Source organism: Grampus griseus (genome assembly GCF_964374135.1).
Source record: "Grampus griseus genome assembly, chromosome: X".
Lineage (NCBI taxonomy): Eukaryota > Metazoa > Chordata > Mammalia > Artiodactyla > Delphinidae > Grampus > Grampus griseus.
The window spans coordinates 116,001,291-116,028,284 of NC_138999.1; the positions used below are offsets into that span (position 1 = coordinate 116,001,291).

Here is a 26,994-nt window from a genome sequence, read left to right on the forward strand (position 1 = left end):
CCAAGAGCCTGATTCTTCCAGCTCTGTTTTTCTTTCTCAAGATTGCTTTGGCTACTCGGGGTCTTTTATGTTTCCATACAAACTGTGAATTTTTTTGTTCTAGTTCTGTGAAAAATGCCATTGGTAGTTTGATAGGGATTGCACTGAATCTGTAGATTGCTTTGGGTAGTATAGTCATTTTCACAATATTGATTCTTTCAATCCAAGAACATGGTGTATCTCTCCATCTATTTGTATCATCTTTAATTTCTTTCATCAGTGTCTTATAGTTTTCTGCATACAGGTCTTTTGTCTCCTTAGGTAGGTTTATTCCTAGGTATATTATTCTTTTTGTTGCAATGGTAATGGGAGTGTTTCCTTAATTTATCTTTCAGATTTTTCATCATTAGTTTATAGGACTGCAAGAGATTTCTGTGCATTAATTTTGTATCCTGCTACTTTACCAAATTCATTGATTAGCTCTAGTAGTTTTCTGGTAGCATCTTTAGGATTCTCTATGTATAGTATCATGTCATCTGCAAACAGTGACAGTTTTACTTCTTCTTTTCCAGTTTGGATTCCTTTTACTTCTTTTTCTTCTCTAAAACTTTCAAAACTATGTTGAATAAGAGTGGTGAGAGTGGGCAACCTTATCTTGTTCCTGATCTTAGATGAAATGGTTTCAGCTTTTCACCATTGAGAACGATGTCGGCTGTGTGTTTGTCATATATGGCCTTTATTATGTTGAGGTAAGTTCCCTTTCTGCCTACTTTCTGGAGGGTTTTTATCATAAATGGGTGTTGAATTTTGTCAAAAGCTTTTTCTGTTCACCACTTTTTAACTTGTTACCTACTTCCTGTAAAGTATTGTTGCTTTCTCCTTCAAGCATCACTGTCCATTCCTGCAACACTGTAAATCCAGCCTCTTTCCCTTGCTTAAAAAAAGGAAACCTCAAAAAAAAAAAAAAAAAAGAAAAAGAAAAAACGAAAACCTCATAACCTCTGTCAAAATAGCAACAACAAAAAAGTATTCATTGTTGGGGCCCAGGACAGGCTGCCCCCAAATATGCTTTATTGGCATGTTGATTATTTTGAATTAAAGTTTTTAGGAAATGGCTTATCACCAGAGATGGGGAATTCACTTCTTTCATTGACTACCCCAAGCTCATACTCTGTTTAGATTCTTCTCTAATTGAGCACCCCAAATTTGCCTTTCTTTGTCCTGTCAATTCCTGACACGTTTATTGTTTCTTTGTCTAAAAAGTATAGAAGTTGCCTAGCTTTGGCTACTTCTTGGGTCCTATTTCTAAGAGACCTTCATGTGCACAAATTAAAATTTGTTTCTTTTTCTCCTGTTATTCTGTCTTGCATCATTTTGTTATTAGTCCAGCCACAAGAACTCTAGAGGGAGAGAGGGGGAAATTTCCCCCTCCCCAACACCATACACTGCACAGAACTTCTAGAGGCTTCCTTGAGTAACACTAACTTAATTGTGTTTGTTAATTGTTCACACATAAAAAGTAAAACCAAAATTGACAAACAGGGTACGCTATCACAGAGTTACATTCACTTTTTAAAAAAAATTTTATTGGAGTATAGTTGATTCACAACGTTGCATTAGTTTCAGGTGTACAGCAAAGTGAATCAGTTTTACATATACATATATCCACTCTTTTTTAGATTCTTTTCCCATATAGGCCATTACAGAGTATTGAGTAGAGTTCCCTGTGCTCTACAGTAGGTCCTTATTAGTTATCTATTTTATATATAGTAGTGTGTATACGTCAATCCCAATCTCCCAGTTTATCCTACCCCCTTACATTTACTTTTAAAATATAAAGCTCTCATAGAAATTAAATCAGTTCATATAGCTTAACTGGTTGCCCTCACCTAGACTTACCTACTGACAAATGGGAAAAGAAAATACTTATATTTGTTGTAAGTATATGCCTTTAGGTTAATCTGACTTCAAAATGCTTTGAAACAGAGAGGTTTTCTGACCTTGACGAAACAGTTATAAAAATGGACTAACTAAAGAACCTTTAGATGCTGTTAACTTAAGGAAATAGCTATAATAAAGGTGGAGCATCATTCAAAGTGCAAGGACCCAGCATCTCACGATAAAATCTTAGCGGACGGTTTCACTACTAAACAAGCAGCTTTCACCAAGATAATTGTTCCTGTAATCACTCAGAAAGGAGAGGCCTTAGAGGAATTAATAGATTCCTCTAAGATTGTTGTAAACTGTTGTTAACTGTCAGAGAGAAGCCTTTAATTTGGAAAAAAGATAACTGGGAAATTTTGAAGGCTCATTGCATGAAGATAGTATTTGGCACTCTCAGTATGGCTAACTGGTAGCACCAAATCCTTTAAAATGGATTTTAGCCAGAATTCTTCATGATATTAACCACAACAGCAGAGATAAATTGGCCATGATGTCACATTTAACATTGGTGGGATGAGGTAATTTTAGAGGCATTGTCAAAGATGTTTGCACAACATGCCGTACCTGCTAACAACACAATCCTGGTTAAACTCTAAAGGTGGGTCATGGAGAGGAACGGAAGCTTGGAGGGCCCTTTGAATACCTCCAAGTGAACTGCAAATGTCTCCTCTCTAGGCTATAAATATGTCTGGTTACTGTTTATTTTCAGGGTGGGTTAAAGCTTTTCCTGTCAGAGAGCTACAGCCCTGGATTAGTTTGCTCAGGCTGCTGTAATGAAGTACCCCAAACTGGGTGGCTTGAACGATAGGAATTGATGGTCTCACAGTTCTGGAGGCTGGAAGTCTGAGATCAACGTGTGGGCAGGGTTGGTTTCTTCTGAGGCTGTGAGGGAAGGATCTGTTCCAGGCCTCTCTCCTTGGCTCATGGTTGGCTGTTTTCTCTGTGTTTCTTCACATCAATTTCCCTGTTTGTGTGCCTGTTTCTGCATCCAAATTTCTCCTTTTTATAAGGACGCTACTCATACTGGATTAGGGCCCACGCTGATGACCTCATTTCAACTTAACTAATTACATCTGCAAAGGCTATTTCCAAACAAGATCACATTCTGAAGTACTGGATATTAGGACTTCAACATATGAATTTGGGGGGGGATACAGAAGTCAACACATAATAGGCCCTAACTGTGGAAAAATAAAATCTTTTTGCTGCTTTTTTTTTTGTCACGCCACGTGGCATGTGGGATCTTAGTTCCCTAACCAGGGATCAAACCAACACCCCCTGCAGTGGAAGCATGGAGTCTTAACCACTGGATCACCAGGGAAATCCTGGAAAAATAAAAACTTGATCTCATTTTTTGCCAACCTGGGGCATTCCAAATTATGTCTGTAGTCACAGGGGAACTCATTTTACCAGAACCGTTATTAAAGAGCTCTAAACTTCTCCCTTTTACCCAGAAACTTCCATTGTCCGTATCACCCAGAGTCCTCGTAAAAAGTAGAGAGAATTAATGGAATACTTTAGTATTTTACTTTTAAGTAAAGCTGGCAATGCTGTCAGAAGCCCTAAAACTTCTATCACCTAAAGTATTACCATTAGCTTTAATGTCCGTAAGATCAACTCCCTCAGGGACCTGCAAGTTAGCTTATGAATTAATAAGGGTTAATAAAATAATAAACCCTATATGTTTGGGAATCTCATCCTCAGCCTTCGATTCTACCCTATTACAAGCAGATATGATTAGTTAGTGCAAGGGACACATACAATACCTCTGACTTTATCACCAACAGGTACCAGTCACATTTCCAAAATATCTGCCTGAGCAGCCTCAGCGTGCTCTGGGGATTTGGTCTCCTGGAAGAGACACTGGAGAAAAACTGCTCTTGAGCCTCAATTAAAAAGACCTTATCAGGAGCTCTGGGGGAAGATGGCGGAAGAGTAAGACGCGGAGATCACCATCCTCCCCACAGATACACCAGAAATACATCTACACGTGGAACAACTCCTACAGAACACCTACTGAGCGCTGGCAGAAGACCTCAGACCTCCCAAAAGGCAAGAAACTTGCCACGCACCTGGGTAGGGCAAAAGAAAAAAGAGAGACAAAAGAATAGGGACGGCACCTGCACCAGTGGGAGGGATCTGTGAAGGAGGAAAGGTTTCTACACACTAGGAAGCCCCTTCGCGGGCGGAGACTGCGGGTGGCGGAGGGGAGAAGCTTCGGAGCCGCGGAGGAGAGCAGAGCAACAGGGCTGCGGAGGGCAAAGCGGAGAGATTCCCGCACAGAGGATCAGGGCCGACCGGCACTCACCAGCTTGAGAGGCTTGTCTGCTCAGCCCCCGGGGCGGGCGGGGCTGGGAGCTGAGGCTCGGGCTTCGGAGGTCAGATCCCAGGGAGAGGACTGGGGTTGGCGGCGTGAACACAGCCTGCAGGGGGTTAGTGCACCACGGCTGGCCGGGAGGGAGTCCGGGGAAAAGGTATGGAGCTGCCGAAGAGGCAAGAGCCTTTTTCTTCCCTCTTTGTTTCCTGGTGCGCGAGGAGAGGGGATTAAGAGCGCTGCTTAAAGGAGCTCCAGAGACGGGCGCGAGCCGCGGCTAAAAGCGCGGACCCCAGAGATGGGCATGAGACGCTAAGGCTGCTGCTGCCGCCACCCAGAAGCCTGTGTGCGAGCACAGGTCACTATCCACAACCCCCTCCCGGGAGCCTGTGCAGCCCGCCACTGCCAGGGTCCCGGGATCTAGGGACAACTTACCCGGGAGAATGCACGGCGCGCCTCAGGCTGGTGCAACGTCACGCCGGCCTCTGCCGCCGCAGGCTCGGCCTGAGTGAGCCGGGGCCCCCGAATCAGCGGCTCCTTTAACCCCGTCCTGTCAGAGCGAAGAACAGACGCCCTCCGGAGACCTACACGCAGAGGCGGGGCCAAATCCAAAGCTGAGCCCCTGGGAGCTGTGAGAACAAAGAAGAGAAAGGGAAATCCCTCCCAGGAGCCTCAGAAGCAGCGGATTAAAGCTCCACAATCAACTTGATGTACCTGCATCTGTGGAATACCTGAATACACAACGAATCATTCCAAATTGAGGAGGTGGACTTTGAGAGCAAGATTTATTATTTTTCCCCTTTTTCTCTTTTTGTGAGTGTGTATGTGTATGCTTCTGTGTGAGATTGTGTCTCTATAGCTTTGCTTTCACCATTTGTCCTAGGGTTCTGTCTGTTTTTTTTTCTTAAAAAAATTTTTTTTCTTAATAATTATTTTTTATTTTATAACTTTATTTTATCTTACTTTATTTTATTTTATCTTCTTTCTTTCTTTCTTTCTTTCTTTCTTTCTTTCTTTCTTTCTTTCTTTCTTTCTTTCTTTCTTTCTTTCTTTCTTTCTTTCTTTCTTTCTTTCTTTCTTTCTTTCTTTCTTTCTTTCTTTCTTTCTTTCTACTTTTTCTCCCTTTTATTCTGAGCCGTGTGGATGAACGGCTCTTGGTGCTGCAGCCAGGAGTCAGTGCTGTGCCTCTGAGGTGGGAGAGCCAACTTCAGGACACTGGTCAACATGAGACCTCCCAGATCCACATAATATCAAATGGCAAAAATCTCCCAGAAATCTGCATCTCAACACCAGCACCCAGCTTCACTCAACGACCATCAAGCTAAAGTGCTGGACACCCTATGCCAAACAACTAGCAAGACAGGAACACAACCCCACCCATTAGCAGAGAGGCTGCCTAAAATCATAATAAGTCCACAGACACCCCAAAACACACCACCAGACATCGACCTGCCCACCAGAGAGACAAGATCCAGCCTCATCCACCAGAACACAGGCACTAGTCCCCTCCACCAGGAAACATACACAACCCACTGAACCAACCTTAGCCACTGGGGACAGACACCAAAAACAATGGGAACTACGAACCTGCAGCCTACAAAAAGGAGACCCCAAACACAGTAAGATAAGCAAAATGAGAAGACAGAAAAACACACAGCAGATGAAGAAGCAAGATAAAAACCCACCAGACCTAACAAATGAAGAGGAAATAGGCAGTCTACCTGAAAAAGAATTCAGAATAATGATAGTAAAGATGATCCAAAATCATGGAAATAGAATAGACAAAATGCAAGAAACATTTAACAAGGACCTAGAAGAACTAAAGATGAAACAAGCAATGATGAACAACACAATAAATGAAATGAAAAACACTCTAGATGGGATCAATAGCAGAATAACTGAGGCAGAAGAACGGATAAGTGACCTGGAAGATAAAAGAGTGGAAATAACTACTGCAGAGCAGAATAAAGAAAAAAGAATGAAAAGAACTGAGGACAGTCTCAGAGACCTCTGGGACAACATTAAATGCACCAACATTCGAATTATAGGGGTTCCAGAAGAAGAAGAGAAAAAGAAAGGGACTGAGAAGATATTTGAAGAGATTATAATTGAAAACTTCCCTAATATGGGAAAGGAAATAGTTAATCAAGTCCAGGAAGCACAGAGAGTCCCATACAGGATAAATCCACGGAGAAACATGCCAAGACACATATTAATCAAACTGTCAAAAATTAAATACAAAGAAAACATATTAAAAGCAGCAAGGGAAAAACAACAAATAACACACAAGGGAATCCCCATAAGGTTAACAGCTGATCTTTCAGCAGAAACTCTGCAAGCCAGAAGGGAGTGGCAGGACATATTTAAAGTGATGAAGGAGAGAAACCTACAACCAAGATTACTCTACCCAGCAAGGATCTCATTCAGATTTGATGGAGAAATTAAAACCTTTACAGATAAGCAAAAGCTGAGAGAGTTCAGCACCACCAAACCAGCTTTACAATGAATGCTAAAGGAACTTCTCTAGGCAAGAAACACAAGAGAAGGAAAAGACCTACAATAACACACCCAAAACAATTAAGAAAATGGGAATAGGAACATACATATCAATAATTACCTTAAATGTAAATGGATTAAATGTTCCCACCAAAAGACACAGACTGGCTGAATGGATACAAAAACAAGACCCATATATATGCTGTCTACAAGAGACCCACTTCAGACCTAGAGACACATACAGACTGAAAGTGAGGGGATGGAAAAAGATATTCCATGCAAATGGAAACCAAAAGAAAGCTGGAGTAGCAATTCTCATATCAGACAAAATAGACTTTAAAATAAAGACTATTAGAAGAGACAAAGAAGGACACTACATAATGATCAAGGGATCGATCCAAGAAGAAGATATAACAATTGTAAATATTTATGCACCCAACATAGGAGCCCCTCAATACATAAGGCAAATACTAACAGCCATAAAAGGGGAAATCGACAGTAGCACATTCATAGTAAGGGACTTTAACACCCCACTTTCACCAATGGACAGATCATCCAAAATGAAAATAAGTAAGGAAACACAAGCTTTAAATGATACATTAAACAAGATGGACTTCATTGATATTTATAGGACATTCCATCCAAAAACAACAGAATACACATTTTTCTCAAGTGCTCATGGAACATTCTCCAGGATAGATCATATCTTGGGTCACAAATCAAGCCTTGGTAAATTTAAGAAAATTGAAATTGTATCAAGTATCTTTTCCGACCACAACGCTATGAGACTCGATATCAATTACAGGAAAAGATCTGTAAAAAATTCAAACACATGGAGGCTAAACAATACACTACTTAATAACGAAGTGATCACTGAAGAAATCAAAGAGGAAATCAAAAAATACCTAGAAACAAATGACAATGGAGACACGACGACCCAAAACCTATGGCATGCAGCAAAAGCAGTTCTAAGAGGGAAGTTTATGGCAATACAATCCTACCTTAAGAAACAGGAAACATCTTGAATAAACAACCTAACCTTGCACCTAAAGCAATTAGAGAAAGAAGAACAAAAAATCCCCAAAGTTAGCAGAAGGAAAGAAATCATAAAGACCAGATCAGAAATAAATGAAAAAGAAATGAAGGAAACAATAGCAAAGATCAATAAAACTAAAAGCTGGTTCTTTGAGAAGATAAACAAAATTGATAAACCATTAGCCAGACTCATCAAGAAAAAAAGGGAGAAGACTCAATCAATAGATTTAGAAATGAAATAGAATCAATAGAATTAGAAATGAAAAAGGAGAAGTAACAACTGACACTGCAGAAATACAAAAGATCATGAGAGATTACTAGAAGCAGCTCTATGCCAATAAAATGGACAACCTGGAAGAAATGGACAAATTCTTAGAAATGCACAACCTGCCAAGACTGAATCAGGAAGAAATAGAAAATATGAACAGACCAATCACAAGCACTGAAATTGAAACTGTGATTAAAAATCTTCCAACAAGCAAAAGCCCAGGACCAGATGGCTTCACAGGCGAATTCTATCAAACATTTAGAGAAGAGCTAACACCTATCCTTCTCAAACTCTTCCAAAATATAGCAGAGGGAGGAACACTCCCAAACTCATTCTACGAGGCCACCATCACTCTGATACCAAAACCAGACAAAGATGTCACAAAGAAAGAAAACTACAGGCTAATGTCACTGATGAACATAGATGCAAAAATCCTCAACAAAATACTAGCAAACAGAATCCAATAGCACATTAAAAGGATGATACACCATGATCAAGTGGGGTTTATTCCAGGAATGCAAGGATTCTTCAATATACGCAAGTCAATCAATGTGATACACCATATTAACAAATTGAAGGAGAAAAACCACATGATCATCTCAGTAGATGCAGAGAAAGGGGATAGGGCTTCCCTGGTGACGCAGTGGTTGAGAGTCCGCCTGCCAATGCAGGTTCGTGCCCTGGTCAGGAGCGGCTGGGCCCATGGGCCATGGCCGCTGGGCCTGCGCTTCCGGAGCCTGTGCTCTGCGGCGGGAGAGGCCCGCGTACCGCAAAAAAAAAAAAAAAAGTGTTCTGTCCTCATTGTTTCCTTTTACCCACTCTGTCATGACCCAGATCTTGGTTTCTAGGCACTATTATGCACTAAATGGAACCAGGGGTCCTAAGAGAAATGGTGGATTCTAGATCTGAGGCATGGAAAATGCAAGATAAACCTGGAGTATCTTGTGCAAGAAGGTAAGAAAGTGCTCAAAGAATCATAGGGATGTGTCAAAAAGGACACAGAAGCCAGCTTTCAAGGGCTCCTGTTGAGAAATTTGTCCCATCTAGGACAATTTGAACATCAAAATAATAATAGATTGCAACTCACTGAATAAAATAAGAATCCATGAGTTCATACTGATAAAAATGAATGAATGAATGAATATGGGAGAAGGGAAAACCCTTTCTGTAGAAAGCTGGCTAATAAATGCAAGACAAATGATGGAAATAGAAAATTGCCATTTGGCAACCATCAGGCAAAAATTAACAATGACTGCTAAAACTAATGGTTGAAGGTTTGAGGAGTGCTATACACTGAATGTTTATGTCCCAAACTCATATGTTGAAACCTAGTCTCCAATGTGATGGTATTAGGCAGTGAGGCTTTTGGGAGATGACTGGGTCAAGAGGGTGGAGCCCTCACGAATGGGATTAGTGACCTTATAGAAGAGGCCCCAGAGAACTCCCTCATTCCTTCTGCCCTGTGAGGACACAGCAAGAAGAAATCTGTCTGTGAACCTGGAGGTGGGCCATCACCAGACACCAAATCTACTGGTGCCTTGATCTTGGACTTCCCAGCCTCCAGAACTGTGAGAGATAAATGTCTCTTGTTTATAAGTCACCCAGTCTATGGTAATTTGTTCTAGCATCCTGAATGAACTAAGACAAGGACGAATAGGATATTTACACAGACTCTAAGTATTTTCCCACAGACCGCTTACAAATTACAAATGGAAAAATTATAACTTTACCATGGAGAAATCTGTCAGACATCACCTTAACCAAGTGATCACAGTTAACATTCTCAATAACGGGACAAAATGACATCATGTGTGTCCTGTGTGATGCACTGCAAAGGACACAGCATCGTTTCTGTGCTATTCCTGACAAAAGTATATGACCTGAACTATGAGGAAAGATTAGACAAACCCACATTGAGGGACATTCTATACAACAGCTGCTGGTACACTTCAAAAAGGTCAATGTCATGAAAGTCAAAGACAGGTTGAGGAATATTTCCACATTAAAGAAGACTAAAAAATAATGACAGCTAAATGCAGTGTGTCATCCTAGATTGGACCCTGGATCAGAGGGGAAAACCAATAAAGGACATTAGTGAGACAGTTGGCTAAATGTGAATATGAACTGTATAGGAGGTAAGAGTATATCAAGGTAAGTTTCCTAATTTTGATGATTGTACTGTGCTTATGTAAGAACACTTTATCCCAAATACCTAAGCTGGCATTTTCCTAAAAATAATATTACATGTTGTCAAGGGATGCCTACATATGTAGCAAAAGTATGAAGGTACGCACAGAAACCACTACCAGCAGGGATTTTTTTGGATGGTAGTGTTTGAGGTAGCAATCAAATATAATCAAGATTGTCCTTGAAAATCTCTTAGGTAGTCACCAGCACTTCCACTGTTTCTATGGTTGAGCCCTGAATTCAATAGCGTGCTTGTGGTTGGGGGGACATGTTGTATGGACATCATCAGACTCCTAATTGGTCTGGTGGGATGCTCATAGCAGGAAAGAGAAGGGGGAACAATGACAGCCTGGACCTTCACCAGATTAAGGGTCTGTTGTATTGTCAGAAACGGGGACAAAGTCTCACCAAGCTCAGCACTCTGTGTGGGAGGATACTTCAATCAGCAGAGCCATATGGCTATCTAGACCTTCGAGTTTCCAGGGATGGATGGCTCATAACATCCCATGATAGCCTTTCCTGGTGTTTATCAACCCCTATCGTCAATAATGACTTATTTATGTTTAACTCATATCTCCCACTGCAATTTTAATCCATTTCCTATTACTCTATAGATACAGAGAACAGATGGTCAACATTCTCCTTATAACCTTCCTGAGAATGGAAGATAGCCATTGAAGCCCTTCCTCCTCAGGTGGTATTTTTTTTCTTGACCAAAGGGTTCTGGCCTCTTCATTTTTTTGCACATTTCGTTTTCCCGTCAATTATTTCATTTGCACTACACTGGATTAACAAAAACCCAGTGTTTTTCTTTGAAAAAGCAACACATACAGATGATTACAATTCTAATAGTACAAAAGTATATGCAGAGAATAGTGAGTTTCCTTCCCATCCAAGACCTCTCAGTCTCCTTTCCTAGAATCAGTTATTCTCACCAGGGTCTCCTTTCAGAGATTTTTAAAAACATATCCAAGTATGTATGAATATATTCTCCTCTAAATTCTTTTTCAATTCAGCAAATATTCGTTAAGCACGTACTATGTGCCAGGCACTGTGCTAACTCTTGGGGCACGAGAGGAGAGATGTGTTTTCCTGTCCTTAGGAGGGGAGAAAGATGTAGTCATTCATTCATCAAATCTTGATTGAGTGCTCCATGTGTGCCAGGCAATGTGTGAACCACTGAATAACATGGAGCCCCAGCCCTTCCAGAACTCCTGGGGGACGGGGAGAGACGGACTAATGAGCAAGCACGATGGGAAATATAAACCACCGCCAGGGGGCGCCAAGATGCCTAGCAATTGCCCCACATCCTCTTGTAAGCTGCATGGCCCCATGTAGGGAGCAGACCTCAAAAGCTTAAGCCTTGTTGCTAGTGAAAAGGGGAAGCGGTGGAGTTCTATGCAGAGCAGGGGGCACTGACACCCGTGCCAGGCCCTGGCCTAAGCCCTTTACACCCACCATCTCACATAATCTTCACAGTGATATGGGGTGAGTGCCATTATTCATGTTTTACAAACGAGGACATTGAGGGCTCCAGAGATGTTAGGGAACTGGCCCTAAATCACACAATGGAGATTCAAACTCGTCTATCTTCTGCAAAACCGGGGCTCTCATCCACCATGTTGATCACAGTTTCTGGGCTTGGGGGTGAGTAATGCGTGATTCTGATACACCCCTTCTCCCCTCCTCCCCCCATGGAGTACCTACAGATAATAGGTTGACTCAACCTCTTATTTTATTTTATTTTTTGGACTCAGCCTCTTTTTAGACTGACTTTTTCCATTTAAGGTGTGAAGTGGAAAGGAAAATACATTGGTCTGGGAGTCCGGAGCCTCGGTTCTAGTTCCTGCCCTGCCTCTCATAAGGTCCATGACCTTGAGCAAATCATTCTACCCTGTGGACCTCAGGGTCCTGAGCTTGGAAATGCAGAGGGTGGCAGGAACCATCTCTGGATGGTTGATGGGATTTGACATTTCCATCATCCCCAAAGGGCTGTAATGACACATTCTGGGGTAAAAACTACATCCCCCATCTTGAGAATGATACCAACAAACCAGTTCAGTAAGTCTACTTCTTTTTTATCATTTTAGCCACACCTAGCGGCTTGCAGGATCTTAGTTCCTGGACCACAGATTGAACCCAGGCCCGGGCAGTAAAAGCGCTGCGTCCTAACCACTGAACCACCAGGCAAGTCCCTCAGTAATTCTACTTCTTTTCAAGGCAACTTGAAGGATGGATCTGCAGTGACGGTAAACTGCTGGCTCCCCCATACTGACAGTGTGAGATGTGAACAAATTAATACTTTCTTGGCCTCTGCTTTCTGCTCCACGCCCCCTCCCCACTTTCTCAATAAAGTGAAATGAGCTTGAGTTAAGTGAGCAAGTACCTGTTTAATAGATCTAATTTAATTAAAGCCAAAATCAACTAGCGACTGAAGATAATCGTTAGTGAAAACTGGGAAAGAGCCCTCAAATTAATGGGTTATTGCGGGTGTGTAATAACCTGAGAACTTTGCTCATGCTGATTTCATGCTTGGGAGAGCAGCCCCATGACGTGCTACCAGCCACGAAAAGAGGATGTGCCCGACCAACAAGCCCCATAAAGCTAAGAGCAGAGAGGCTGGTCTGATCCACAAAGGAAGGTGAGTGAGGCATGACCAGCAGATAATGAAGCTCTTGCTTTTTTTTTGCTCGTTTCATTTCACATCAAACATAGGGATTCAGAGACCAGATCTGGTCATTGGCAAAGCAAACTCTTCTTTTGGACCCCACGGTGACACGGGGGTGGGAGGCTAAGGGAGTCTAGTTCTCAGGTAAGTGTCTTCCTCTCTTCCTTCCTTCCTTCTTTCTTTTTTTCCTTCCTTTAAATTTCTTTAAATTATAAAAGTAACAGATATTCATCATACAAAACCAAATTGCATGTAACTGTATGAGGCATAAAGGTCCTTAATCTCTACCCTCCCTTTCTCTCTTTCCCTTTTCTTTCTTTCCTTCTTTCCTTCATTTTTTAAAAAATTATGGGAGTAATACAGGTTCACTGTAAAGTAATCAAGCAGTACAGAATGGTATGAGGCATACAGGAAACTGATTTCATTCCCATTCTTCCTTCCTATCTCTCTCATCCCCTTCCTTCCTGTTTTCCCTCCCTTCCTCTTTCCCTCCCTTTCTTTCTCCTTTCCTTCAATTTTTAAAATCACATAGGTAACGTATGATAATTATAAAAGAATCAAGCAGTACAGAATTGTATGGTATGTAAAGGAAAAGTCCTCAGTCCCTGCCCCCTTTACCAACCCACCTTTTCATGCCTGATAGACACAGAGACTTACCTTATTCCTTTCAATGACTGCATAGTATTCTGTAGTGAGAATGTCCCATGATTTATTTATGGGGTGTGAGGTAAGTTTCTGAAACATACCGTGAAATTGTTATAAAAGTTTAGAGGAAATTCAAGAAAGGTATAAATTAGATTGTTTGCTGCTGAAAATTCCATTTTATAGATAGCAATCATATTCATTTCTATAGCCCTTTATACTTTGAAAATTGCGTTTGAAATATAACCTCATTTGATCCTCTTTTATAGCAGTTCTGGGAAATAGGCAGATTATTATCTCTATTTTTACAGATAAGGAAACTGAGGCCCAGGAAAATGAAGGAACAGCAATACGGTCTCAAAGCTAGTTACGGATTCGCAGTCTGTTCCTCTTCCAGCACTGGAAGTTTAAGCTGCCTTTCATCTTGCAAGTTATAAAAGATTTAGACATCCCCTTACTTCTAAGCTCGTAGTTTAGAAAATCCATCCAAGTCATACAAATTCCCTTATTATTCTAATGAGAATGGCAGTAGAACACTTGGTAAATATGAAGAGGTTTATTAATGGCTGGCGCTCATAGCAAGCCCAAGACTCATTTGGTTTCCTAATTGGCTTCTGTTACTTTAAATGTAAAGTGAGTCTATTCACTCCAAACCCTGCTTAGAAGTGGAAAGAAATACAATATGTTGCATTATCCTATAAAAAAATGTTTAAATCAGTAGTAAATCATTCAGAAGTGTATTTTATTTAAAATCAGAAAATACCCATCAGCATCTTACTGCCAAGCTTCTGTAATATGTTTCCATAGGATTTGTAGTTTCAATACCGTTTTGGTTGGAGAAAGGGGGACTTCCAGTGTGTTTCCCAAATAAGTAGCTTTAGTTACGATTATTTAAGGAGAGAAGGTGGATAAATGTAATGAGGTGGTCAGGTTTCTCTAAACAGGTCTGCTTTTTAAAAATAGCAATGATTTGGGAATTCCCTGGTTATCCAGTGGTTGGGACACTGTGCTTCCACTGCAGGGGGCATGGGTTTGATCCCTGGTAGGTCCCACATGATGTGCAGCATGGCCAACCCCCCCCCCAAAAAAAACAGCAACAACAAAAAAGATTAAAAAATAGCAATGCTTTGATGAGTTACTTTTGTTAATAAGATCTTGCATAATGCTTCCTCTAAAAAGTTTAGGATCATTAAAACAGCAAGTTGTTGGGTTGAAGTTGTGTGCATTAATGTTGAATACATCACATTTTGTAATTATGCATTTAATGGCTGCCTTCCCCTCCGGACTAAGTGCCTCGTGAGGGCAGGAATCTCTGTCTTGTCTTCCCAGCACTGTATTCCCAGTGTACAACACGGTGTCTGATACATAGTAGACACTCAATAAAATGTGTTAAACGGATATGCAAAAAAATCAGTCGGTGAGGTTGCAGCCAGGCTGCATAACTCAGGCAAGGGTCTATACTGTGGCTGCTGCCATGGCTTTGAGCATGAGGAAAAAGTCTTGTGTGGGATGCGAAGGAAAAGTATAGTCACATGTACTTGGAGATCGTTTGTTCTGAATCTGAACTGGGCATATTTCTGACTTTTTGAACGCAGGTTTAGACAATGAAAGAACACATCATATATCAGAGGCTTTATGGAACCATTCTCATGTTGAGTTTTATCTTTCTCTCAGGTAAGAAAATGTATTCTTATTATCTTTTTCAATATCTCATGGACAGTAGGTTACCGAAATAAACCATTTGAAAAATTGCTGGGCTGCCTCTCAATGGCTTCCTGTCGGTCCATATGGCTATAGGACAAGCTGGAGCTTCAGCAAGTGAATCCACCCTCTCAGGATTCCCTGTGACTGGTGGAGAACTGGCCCCAAGTAGACAGTAGCTTGGACTACTGCTGTCTTTGACATATCTTAATGAAACTCTGACATGCCATTTGGTGGCTAATACACACCTAACATAAGATTTGGGTTTTCTTTTAGGCTGTTTTCTCTTATGCATAATGCTTTATTTAAAGCTCCCTGGAGCATTATGATATCATCTTTCTGTCTCCATGATATATATATATATATATATATATATATATATATATATATATATATATATATATATATATATATATATATATATATCAACAATCATAGAGGCTGTTTTAGGCTGTTTTCTCTTATGCATAATGCTTTATTTAAAGCTCCCTGGAGCATTATGATATCATCTTTCTGTCTCCATGATATATATATATATATCAACAATCATAGAGTATAGACAGGGAAGCTGAGGTGTGATGAACAGGCATCTGTTCTGGGAGGCCCAGCCCTTGCCTACACTCTGATCAGAATGGAGATAGCTTCTGTCTTTGTTTCTATTCTGCAGCAAATAGATGATGGAGACAGTTGAACCGAAGTAGCTGGTAATTTGGAGACATAAGAACGAGGTTGTCTTGGAAGACTGCAATCTTGTCCATGTTAAGTGAATTCAGTTGGTAACATTGCTCATTTAGCACATCAGTCTTTAGCTAAAAGGCCATACATGCCAATGAGGGACAGTTCCTTGATGAAACAGAAGTGGGGTTTGATTTGAGTGGCCCTCAGATTTGAGAGCTGATCTTCTGGAAAAATACCAAATCATCATCGCCATCAACAACAAGCACTGACTGTGTGCAGAGCCTGACGGGAAACCATGTTTCTTATCATAAAGCTTGAAATGGGATCTAGGGGGCACAGTGGCAACTGTGTCGCCTGGCCTTGACTACCTGCTAGGATGTTGATTTCTCTTTTCCCTGACTATTTCCTCAAAGGCAAGAAACTGTGTTTCCTCGATTTCTTTATCCAAAACATCCGGCACAGGTCTTGACACACAGCTTGTCAGTACATATTTGCTGATTTAATAAATTAATGCAGTTTGAAATGATAAAACCTTGAACACCTGTACGGTGGTGGTGTATGTGACACAAACTCTAAGTGGATTTGTGTGTGTGGGCAGGGCATGGGGCATGGATAAGAGGGATCTAGGAATAGAGCGATCTAGAAGTCTTTAGTGTAGTCATGGAAGAAAAAGTGGAAGAGTGTGTGATACTGGAAGGTTAGAATGGGTTTTGTGAGGAATGTCATTGGTCAATGGAAATTATGATAGATGTACAGATTTTAAACCTTCAAATCCATGAGGCAAGGCAGTGTTTCTTTTAGGTTATTAAACAGTTTTCATTGTCCTTCAGTTGGTGAGAAAGTCATCATTTTCTTCCTGGAACAAAAATTGGTTCTTGAAAAAAATAGTATGACTAAGGTTCAGTCCCCTTCAGGCTCCAGAAGAGTCACCAGCCTCCCAACTGTGAGGGTCATCGTGGGAGACAGGGCGAGGGCCAAGCCTAGATCAGGCAGAGGGTGATTCAGATGCTGTCGCTGGATGAGGCCAGAGTGTGGAGCAAAACCATGCCCATGGAGGAAATACCAAGGGTCAAGAAGAAGAAATCAAATCATTGTAAAGTCTAAAGGTGAGAGCAGTGCCAGAAAGAAGGGAGGAAGACTGAGGTCAGGAACTGAATAGTTGCAGAGTGGAGCGGGGGAGGGAGGAAGAAAGGGTAGAGGTAAGGAATAAAACAGAAATAGCCTCTGGGCTCCCTGCTTTTATTCTTGCTCTGCGATAGCCTATTCTCAACACAGCAGTCAGAGCCATCCTTTGATGCATTAAGTCAGATCAGTCACTCTTCTACTCAAAACTTGCCAATATGTCTCCATCACGATTAGAATACAATCCCAACTCTTTAATTAGCCCTAAAAAGCACTGCGCTATCTGGTCTCAGGACCTCTTGGGCCTCGTTTCCTACTATGCTTCCTCTCCCTCTCTCTCACTCCAGACACACCAGCTTCCTTCCTAGTCCTTGAGAATGGCAAGCATAGTCCCACCTCAAGGCCTTTGTGCATACTATTACCCATGTCTGGGTCACTCTTACTTCACATCTTTGTAACCCTAGCTCTTTTTCATCTCCTAGGACTAAACTAAAATGACTCTTCTTCATAAGTTTTTTAAAATGTGTATTTATTTATTTATTTTTTGGCTACTCGACTTGCAGGATCTTAGTTCCCCAACTAGAGATCAAACCTGTGCCCCCTGCAGTGGAAGCGTGGACCTCTAACCACTGGACCGCCAGGGAAGTCCCAAATAACTCTTCTTCAGAGAGGCCTTCCTTAACTATCTGATTGAATGTAGACGTTCCCGTTCCCCTCATCCCTGCCCCTCGCATTATCTAGCTCATCAGCCTGTTAATTTCCTTCCGAGTACTGTTCACAATTTGTAATTCTCTCTCCTTGTTGAGTGACTGCCTCTCTCTCTCTGGAATGTTAAACTGACGAAGGCCAGGGACCTGGTGTGGACATGTGTTCGCTCTATCACTGCACTCCAACACTGCCATATAGTTGGGCCTCAGTGATCATCAGTGTCAAGTAAATGAATGGTCCAGGGTACTTCTGGCTTTATGAGTAAGGGCATCCATTTTGTTGGGTGAGACATGGGCCTTAGGCCCAAGTTTTGAAGGAGCAATCTCATTACCTTTGTGAGGGTAATTCCTTTGCCTCCCATTCCAACAAGAACTCTTGGCAGGCCACATGCGTGGTCAGCAACCTGGGTACTGGAGGAGAGGACATGTGGATAACTCTGTAACTGGTGACTGGTGAGAGAAATGAGGCTCAAAGTTGGATGCTTCTGTATATGGCAGATCTGGTTTTTCGGTTTTGTCTTTTTTTACATTTGTAGAGGGCAAAGTTATTCATTGATGGTAGGAAATTTTTTCCATGTACAATGTTTCAGGCTTAATATATCATCTGTTTTTATTAACTAATTAATTTTTATTGAAGTATATTGATTTACAATATTATATTAGTTTCAGGTGTACAACATAGTGATTCAGTATTTTTACAGATTATACTCCATTAAAAGTTATTACAAGATAATGGCTAGAATTCCCTGTGCTATACAATATATCCTTGTAGCTTATTTCGTACATAATAGTGTATACTTTTTAATCCCCTACTCCCTTATTGTACCTCCCCCCTCCTTCCCCCACTGGTAACCACTAGTTTATTTTCTATACCTGTGAGTCTGTTTCTGTTTTGCATATACATTCGCATTACATTTTAGAGTCCACATATAAATGATATACTGTATTCAGTGTCTGACTTATATCACTAAGCAGAATATTCTCTAGGTCCATCTACGTTGCTGCAAATGGCAGAATTTCATTCTTTTTTATGGCTGTGTAATATTCCATTATATAGATATAGATATAGATATCACATCTTCTTTATCCAATCATCTGTTGATGGACACTCAGTTTGCTTCCACATCTTGGCTATTGTAAATAGTGCTGCTTTGATTGTTGGGTGCATATATCTTTTTAAATTAGAGTTCTCATTTTTTCCAGATATATACTCAGGAATGGAATTTCTAGGTCATATGGTAACTCTATTTTTAGTTTTTTGAGGAACCTCTATACTGTTTTCCATAGTGACTGCACCAATTTACATTCCCACCAACAATGTACAAGGGTTTATCTAAAGATTAGTTGGTTACTCACAAGACAAGTGGGAAGTATAGGCAATAGATGGCAGTAGCTCTGGGCCTCTGTGGTTGTCCACAGGTTGGCCATGGTGATGTGGGTAATGAAGCTTCCCAGTATCAAACATGAATCTACTGTATCTACTCAGACAGCCATGGGTCTGCCAGCACCTGGTCTACCAAGTGTTTCAATGCTCCTGGCTATTCATTTGCAAGGATTTGTGATAGTAAGAGCCAGAAGAGCCCTTTTATGAGTGAGTAATGACATTTCCTAGTTGAGGCAGGCATGGTGTGCCCTTGGCAGAATGCTTACCTTCACAGTGGGCAGATTCTCTACAGGATTGAAACAGCCAATGACTCCAGTGGGATCCATCCCCCAAATCTGTTCTGCTCCCTCTCCCTCCTTGAATAGAAGGTATTGCCAGGTGGTTAGCTGGGCCTTGAGCCTTATGCAGTATTATGAGTTGAATTGTTTCCCTCCCACAATTCATATGTTGAAGTCCTAACCCTCAGCACCTGAGAATGTGATCGTGTTTAGAAATAGGGTCATTACAAATGTAATTAGTCAAGGAAAGATGGAGTCACATTGTAGTAGTGTGGAGCCCTAATCCAATATGATGGTGGTCCTTATACAAAGGGGACATTTGGACACAGACAAGCACACAAGGAGAAGGCCGTGTGAGGATAAAGGCAGAGATTGGGGTGATGCAGCAGAAGCCACGGAACACCACATATTGTCAGTAAACCACCAGAAACTAGGAGAGAGGCCTGGAACAGATTTTTCCCTCAGAGTCCTCAGAAGGAAACAACCCTGTTGACACTTTGACCTCAGACTTCTAGCCTCCAGAGCTGTGAGACAATACATTCCTGTTGTTTGTGGTACTTTGTTACAATGCCCTAGCAACTATTACACTCAGACTCTGATGCTCAGTCAGGTTCCCTGGATCAGAACTCTTGGGTAAAGTAGAGGAAACAGGTCACCTCATGGGGGAGAAACAGTGACCAGATCATGCCCACAGTGCCTGACCAGGGGTAAACCTCATTCGTCCACTCCTCCTAAGACGATGCAGGGCAGTGCACCTAGAATCTCAGTCCCCTAACCTTTGAAATACTTTCACATTTCAAGGAGAATCTTTGCCAAGAGAAGACAGGAAAACAAGTATAGAATATATCTGATGATTACTAATGCTGCCTCAGAAAATAAAGGGACTTTACTGAAAAAAAAATCATGCAAATTATCTATCTCTTAGAGTTCTAAACGTTTTATTCACTGCCTTTAATTTAATTTAATTTATTTGTTTGTTTGTTTATTTATTTATTTATCGGCCACGCCTCGCAGCTTGCGGGATCTTAGTTCCCTGACCAGGGATTGAACCCGGGCCATGGCAGTGAAAGCCTCCTAACCACTGGACCCCCAGAGAATTCCCTCACTGACCTTTATTTTTTTTCCATGGTCCAAGTATGTGGTGATTTTTATTAAGAGCAACTTTGGTTCTAAGAATTCCACCCTCAATTCTGTAATGCTTTCCTTTAAAAACAATTATACAAGAGCAAATACAAAAAATCTTAAATTATGAAAACAAATCCATTAAGGCTCCCTTTATATATATTAAATACACTCAAACAAGTCAAAATTTTTCAGAGTAGAAGAATAAAGTCAAATGTGATAGCTTAGAAATCAACACTACTTTACGGTGACTAGAAAACACTGAGCTATTTTAAGAAAACCGTAGAGTGGAAAAATGGAGCCATTTTTGTCAAAAAAGTGGCTCAAAGCACTGCCCATGAGTCCTAGGGCTTTGGACTGTACAGTATTAAAGTGTGAGGGGAGAATGATGCCTTTTTAAACTCAGGCTTATGAGCCGAGCTGATCTGGCAACTACAAAGAGCTTCTCTATCTGTACGTTCCACTGTTCACTGAGGAGACACCAGTGAACACTGATTCAATTCAATGAACACTTGACACAATTTACAAGTCTTTTGGCCAGACCTTGGACTACTAATCACTAATAATTTTGCAGATTTGCCTCACTGACTTTTTTTTTTTTTTTTTTTTTGTGGTACACGGGCCTCTCACTGTTGTGGCCTCTCCCGTTGCGGAGCACAGGCTCCAGACACGCAGGCTCAGCGGCCATGGCTCACGGGCCCAGCTGCTCTGCGGCATGTGGGATCTTCCCGGACCGGGGCACGAACCCGTGTCCCCTGCATCGGCAGGCGGACTCTCAACCACTGTGCCACCAGGGAAGCCCAACCTCACTGACTTTTAAAATGGATGTATTTGTTACTTTTGGGGTCTGATGGGGAGAGGGAACTATCTCCTGATCTTTTGCCAAAGGTTCTCTAAAACAGAGGGCAGGGCACAAGTTCAGTCTGTAGTTCAGAATTTGTCATCTTATGCCAGATGCTTCACCCACAGCACTGATACTTTTGCACAAGGGACAGCCCACCATATGCTCACCTGTCAGCTTCCAACTCAGTACCCTAATAATAGGGAACAATGATTATATTCAGTAAATAGCAATAAAGTACCTACTATGTGCCAACCATTATGCTGAGCACTGGAAACTGGCAATAGTGGCCAAGACTCCAGTTATACTACTGCCCAGAAAATCAGATAATACAAAAGTTGGAGCATTCTGGGAAAAACTGGCATTGTTTTATGCTCAGTGAATTCAATTCTGCTTTAAAAATTGCTTAAACTTGGCATCCTCAGGCAAAGCAGCTTTAGAATTTAGCAAAAAGCAAAATAGAATGACATCTTGAGTGAGTATTGTGGCAATATGGCAAGAGTATTATTTTCCCTCTGGCTCCGCCAGAGAAAGACCTGGGGCACATTCTCTTGCTATATCAATCTGCTAGAGAGTTATAAAATGGTAGCTGGCATATAAAGATATCATGAGAAAAGAAAACTACACACCAATATCCCATATGAATCTAGATGCAAAAATTCTTAACAATATACTGGCAGACTAAATCCAGCAGCATATTGAGGATTATCTACCCTGACCAAGTGGAATTTATATTAGGAATGCAAAGGTGTTTCAACATATAAAAATTCATCTACCAGTGTAATACACTACATTAATAGATTGGAGGGAAAAAAACATATGATCATCTTAATTGATGCAGAAAAAACATTTGACAAAATCCAACACCCTTTCATGATAAAAGCACTCAACACTCTAGAAATAGAAGGAAACTTCCTCAAGCTGTAAAGGGCATCTATGAAAACCTAATAGTGAACATCATACTTAATTGTGAATAGCTAAAATCTTCCCCTAAGATCCGGAACAAGACCAGAATGCCCACTTCTGCCACTTCTATTCAGTATTGTGCTGGAAGTTCTAGCCACAGCAATTGGACAAGAAAAAGAAATAAGACATCCAAACTGGAAAGAAAAAGTAAAACGATCTCTGTTTGTAGATAATACGATCTTACACAAAGAACATCCTAAAGAATCTGAAAAACAGATGATTAAGTTAACAAACAAATTGCAGGATACAAGATCAACACATAAAAATTAGTAGTACATTCTATGCACTAACAATGAACAATCTGAAATGAAGTTAAGAAATAATTTCATTTACAATACTTTCTAAAAGAATAAAATACCAAGGAATAAATTTAACCAAGTAGGTGAAAGACTTCTACACTCAAACCACGAACATTGCTGAAAGAAATTAAAGAAGACCTAAGTAAATGAGAAAAACCCCATGTTTACAGATTTAATATTAAGATGGCAATATACCTCAAAGAGATCCACAGATTCAAGGCAAACTCTATCAAAATCCCAATGGTCTTTTTTAGGGAGTTCCCTGGTGGTCCAGTGGTTAGGACTCAGTGCTTTCACTGCCATGTGCCTGGGTTCAATCCCTGGTGGGGGAACTAAGATCCCACAAGCCGTGCAGTGTGGCCAAAAAGAAAACATTTCAATAAATAAAAAAAATTCCAATGGTCTTTTTTACAAACATGGAAAAGCCAATCTCACAATTCACGTGGAATTGCAAGGAACACTGAATAGCCAACACAACCTTGAAAAAGAACAAAGTTGGAGGACTCACACATCCTGATTTCAAAACCTACTACAAAGTACAATAATCAAAACAGTGTGTTATTGGCATAAGGATAGACATAGATTAATGGAACAGAATTGAGAGTTCAGAAAGAAACCCATACATGTATGGTCAATTAATTTTCTACAAGGGTGCCAAGACCATTCAATGGGGAAAAATAATCTACTTAACAAATGGTGATGGGAAAACTGGGTATGTAAACATATATGCATGTATACATACAAATACATGTAAACACATGTAAAAGAATGAAGTTGGACCCCTACTTCACACCATATATAAAAATTAACTCAACATGTATGAACAATCTAAATGTAAGAACTACAACTATAAAACTTTTAGAAGAAAGCATAGAGGTAAATCTTCATGACCTTGGATTTGACAGTAGATAGATTCTTAGAAATGACACAAAAAGAACAAGCAACAAAGGAAAAAACAGATAAATTGGACTTCATCAAGATTAAAAACTTTTGTGCATCAAAAGACACTATCAAGAAAGTTAAAAGACAGCCTACAGAAAGGGAGCTATATGCAGGTCATATATCTCATAAGGTCCTAGTATCCAGAATGCATAAAGACTGCTTACAACTCAACAATAAAAAGACAACCCAGTTAAAAATGGGCAAAGGGGGCTTCCCTGGTGGTGCAGTGGTTGAGAGTCCGCCTGCTAATGCAGGGGACATGGGTTCGTGCCCCGGTCCGGGAAGATCCCACATGCCGCGGAGCAGCTGGGCCCGTGAGCCATGGCCGCTGAGCCTGCGCGTCCGGATCCTGTGCTCCGCAACGGGAGAGGCCACAACAGTGAGAGGCCTGCGTACTGCAAAAAAAAAAAAAAAAAAAAGGGGGGCAAAGGACTTGAATAGAAGATATGCAAATGGTCAACAAGCACATGAAAAGATGCTCAATGTCATTAGTCGTTAGGGAAATGCAAATCAAAACCACAATGAGATGTCACTCACACCCTCGAGGATGGTTATAATACTAATTTTAAAAAACCCAGAAAACAACAAGAGTTGGCAAGGAGGTAGAGAAGTTGGAACCCTCATATGTTGCTAGTGGGAACGTAAAATGGAGCAGCCACTGTGGAAAACAGGTCAGCTGTTACTCAATAAGTTAAGCATAGAATTACTATATGACCCACTCCTAGGTATATACACAAAAGAAATGAAAACATGTGTTCAAACAAAATGAATAACATGAATGTTCGTGGCAGCACTGTTCATAATAGCCAAAAGGTAGACACAACCCAAATATCCATTAATAGATGAATTAATGTTTAAAATGTGGTATACCCATACGATGGAAATTATTCGGCCATATAAAGGAACGAAGTACTGGCACATGCTACAACATGGCTGAACGTTTAAGACACTACACTAAGTGAAATAAGCCAGACACAAAAAGCCACATTGTATGATTTCATTTATATGAAATGTCTAGAATAGGCAAATCCACAGAGACAAAAAGCAGCTTAGTGGTTTCCAGGGGCTGATGGGAGGGGCAGATGGGGAGTGACTGTTTAATTGGTACAGGGTTTCCTCTGGGGGTGATGAAAAGTTCTGGAACTAGATAATGGTGATGATTGTACACCATCGTAAATGAACTAAATGCCACTGAATTGTACACTTTAAAATGATTTAAATGGTGAATTTTATGTTACGTGTATCTTCTCGATACAAATACAATGATGCCTGGCACTCCTGGGGGCTGTAACATAGTCGTTTAAATGGGGTTTATGATAAGGTTTTCCCAACAGGGAAAACACTTATGTCATAATGTTAAGTGAGGAAAGCAGGGTACCACATTTTTCATACAATATGATCTCAGCCACATAGAAACAAGCAAAACCCATGCACAGAACCAAACAGCAAAAGAAATATTGTAAAATGTTAATGGTGGTTGTCTCTGGGTGGTGGAACTCTGGCTGAGTTCGTTCTCATCTTTTTACTTTCTAATACTTTCCATTTTTTTCTTTTAAAAAGCGTGTACAGTATCACTTTTATAATGGAAAAAACACCTCTTTTTTTTTAAAGTGGGGGAAACAATACATGTAATTTAAAACAAAAGGAAACAGAGGATAGAGGCGAAGAGACACAGAGGATGGCCAAATCAATTGCTTCAGGGGAGCAATCATGCAATTTGAACTTGAAAATTGCCAGGGAACAGATGGCAGCGTTCAAGCAGACATCTGCAATGGATAGTTAAATCATATGCAAAGACACAAGTGGCTTTTGAAGTGGGCCCTGGAGAGGCCCGCCAGAGAACACTGGTTGCCTGGCCAAACAGAAGGGCAAAGCTTCTGTCCCAACTCATCACAGCCCAGCCTCCTCCAAGCCCTGCTCAGGGCCTGGAGGCTGCAGCAAGGGCTCAGCGCAGACGTGCTTGCATGTGTGAGGGCGCAGAGGAGGTTGTGGAAGAAGAGGCCTCTAATAACGACAATGGCAAACACGGCAGCTGACATTTACACGGGGCTTCGCAGTTTATCAACTTTCTCACAAACGTGACCTAAACATTAGTTATTGCATCAGTTTGTTAGTTATTGCGTCAGCTTTCATAACGTCCCTACTAGGTAGGTAATTATTACGCCCATCTTACCATGGAGGAATGAGGTTCAGAGAAGTGACGTGAGTTTAACATACATATAGTGCTCACCGTATGCCAGACGCTGTCTTAAAAGCTTTCACATGGGGGAGGGATAAATTAAGAGTTTGAGATTAACATGTACACACTACTATATACACATTACTATATGTAAAATAGATAACCAACAAGGACCTACTGTATAGCACAGGGAACTATATTCAATATCATGTAAGAACCTATAACGGAAAAGAATCTGTAAAAGAATATACATATTATATATGTATATATATTATATATGTATATATAATATATATGTATATCCAAATCACTTTGCTGTGCACCCGAAACTAACACAACGTTGTAAATCAGCTATATTTCATGAAAAAAATTTTTTTTTAAATTTTAAATGCTTTTACCTGCATTCACTTCCCATGTTCACGCAGCTAGGAAGGGGCAGAACTAAGACTTGAATCTGGCCTTTTTGGATTCCACTACACCACACTTCTGCTCAGATCTAAGCAAGACTTACCTCTGTCTGCAGAACCTTAAGGATGGCCACAAGTGGTTTCTATCTATCTGTCCTATGTATCTATGTATGTATGTATCTATCTATCTACCTATCATCTATCCATCCTTATTTTTCTGATTATAAATGTAACACATTGTTTATTAAAAAAACGCAAATATTACTGAAATAACATAGAAAGTAAAAATCTCCCTAAATCTCAAAACTGAAGATACTCATTCTTATCTGGAGTGTATTCTTTCAGATTTTTTTCTAGTGTGTGCCAGCACACACATTTTTCTCTTATTTTTGAAATAGGATAATACTATATCCATACTTATGTAACTCCCATTTCACATAATAATAAACCTTGGAAATCTCTCCATGACTCTATACATCTACTTTGTTTGTTTTACTATTCCAGTGTATAGAGGTGACAATTAACTTCTTGAGACATAGAGATTTTCCTCTTTTTTTCTCAATTACAAACAATGCTGCAATAAATATTCTTGTACTTGCAGCTTTGTACACATGTATGTTTGTCTAGAATAAATGGATAGAAATGGAATTGCTGGGTCAAAAGCATATGCACAATTATGTACAATTAAAATTTTCATAGATATTGGCAAATTGCCCTTCAAAAAAAAAAAGACAGACTGTACTAATTGTACTCGACCACCAGCAGTGTTTTAAAGTGACTTGTTTCCCCACAGGCTAGTCAGTACCAGATATTCTCAATCTAAAGTGTTATCATC

General features: G+C 40.5%; 1 protein-coding gene across 1 annotated transcript in view; it reads left to right on the top strand.

The window, feature by feature from the left end:
• Positions 1 to 15,137: 15,137 nt before the first annotated feature.
• Positions 15,138 to 26,994, top strand: part of ADGRG4 (adhesion G protein-coupled receptor G4) — a gene marked incomplete at both ends in the record, with an annotated part of 111,435 nt that continues 99,578 nt past the window's right edge. The window contains 1 exon segment of the mRNA XM_082646902.1: positions 15,138 to 15,207. Within this exon segment, the coding sequence (XP_082503028.1) occupies positions 15,138 to 15,207 (70 nt within the window).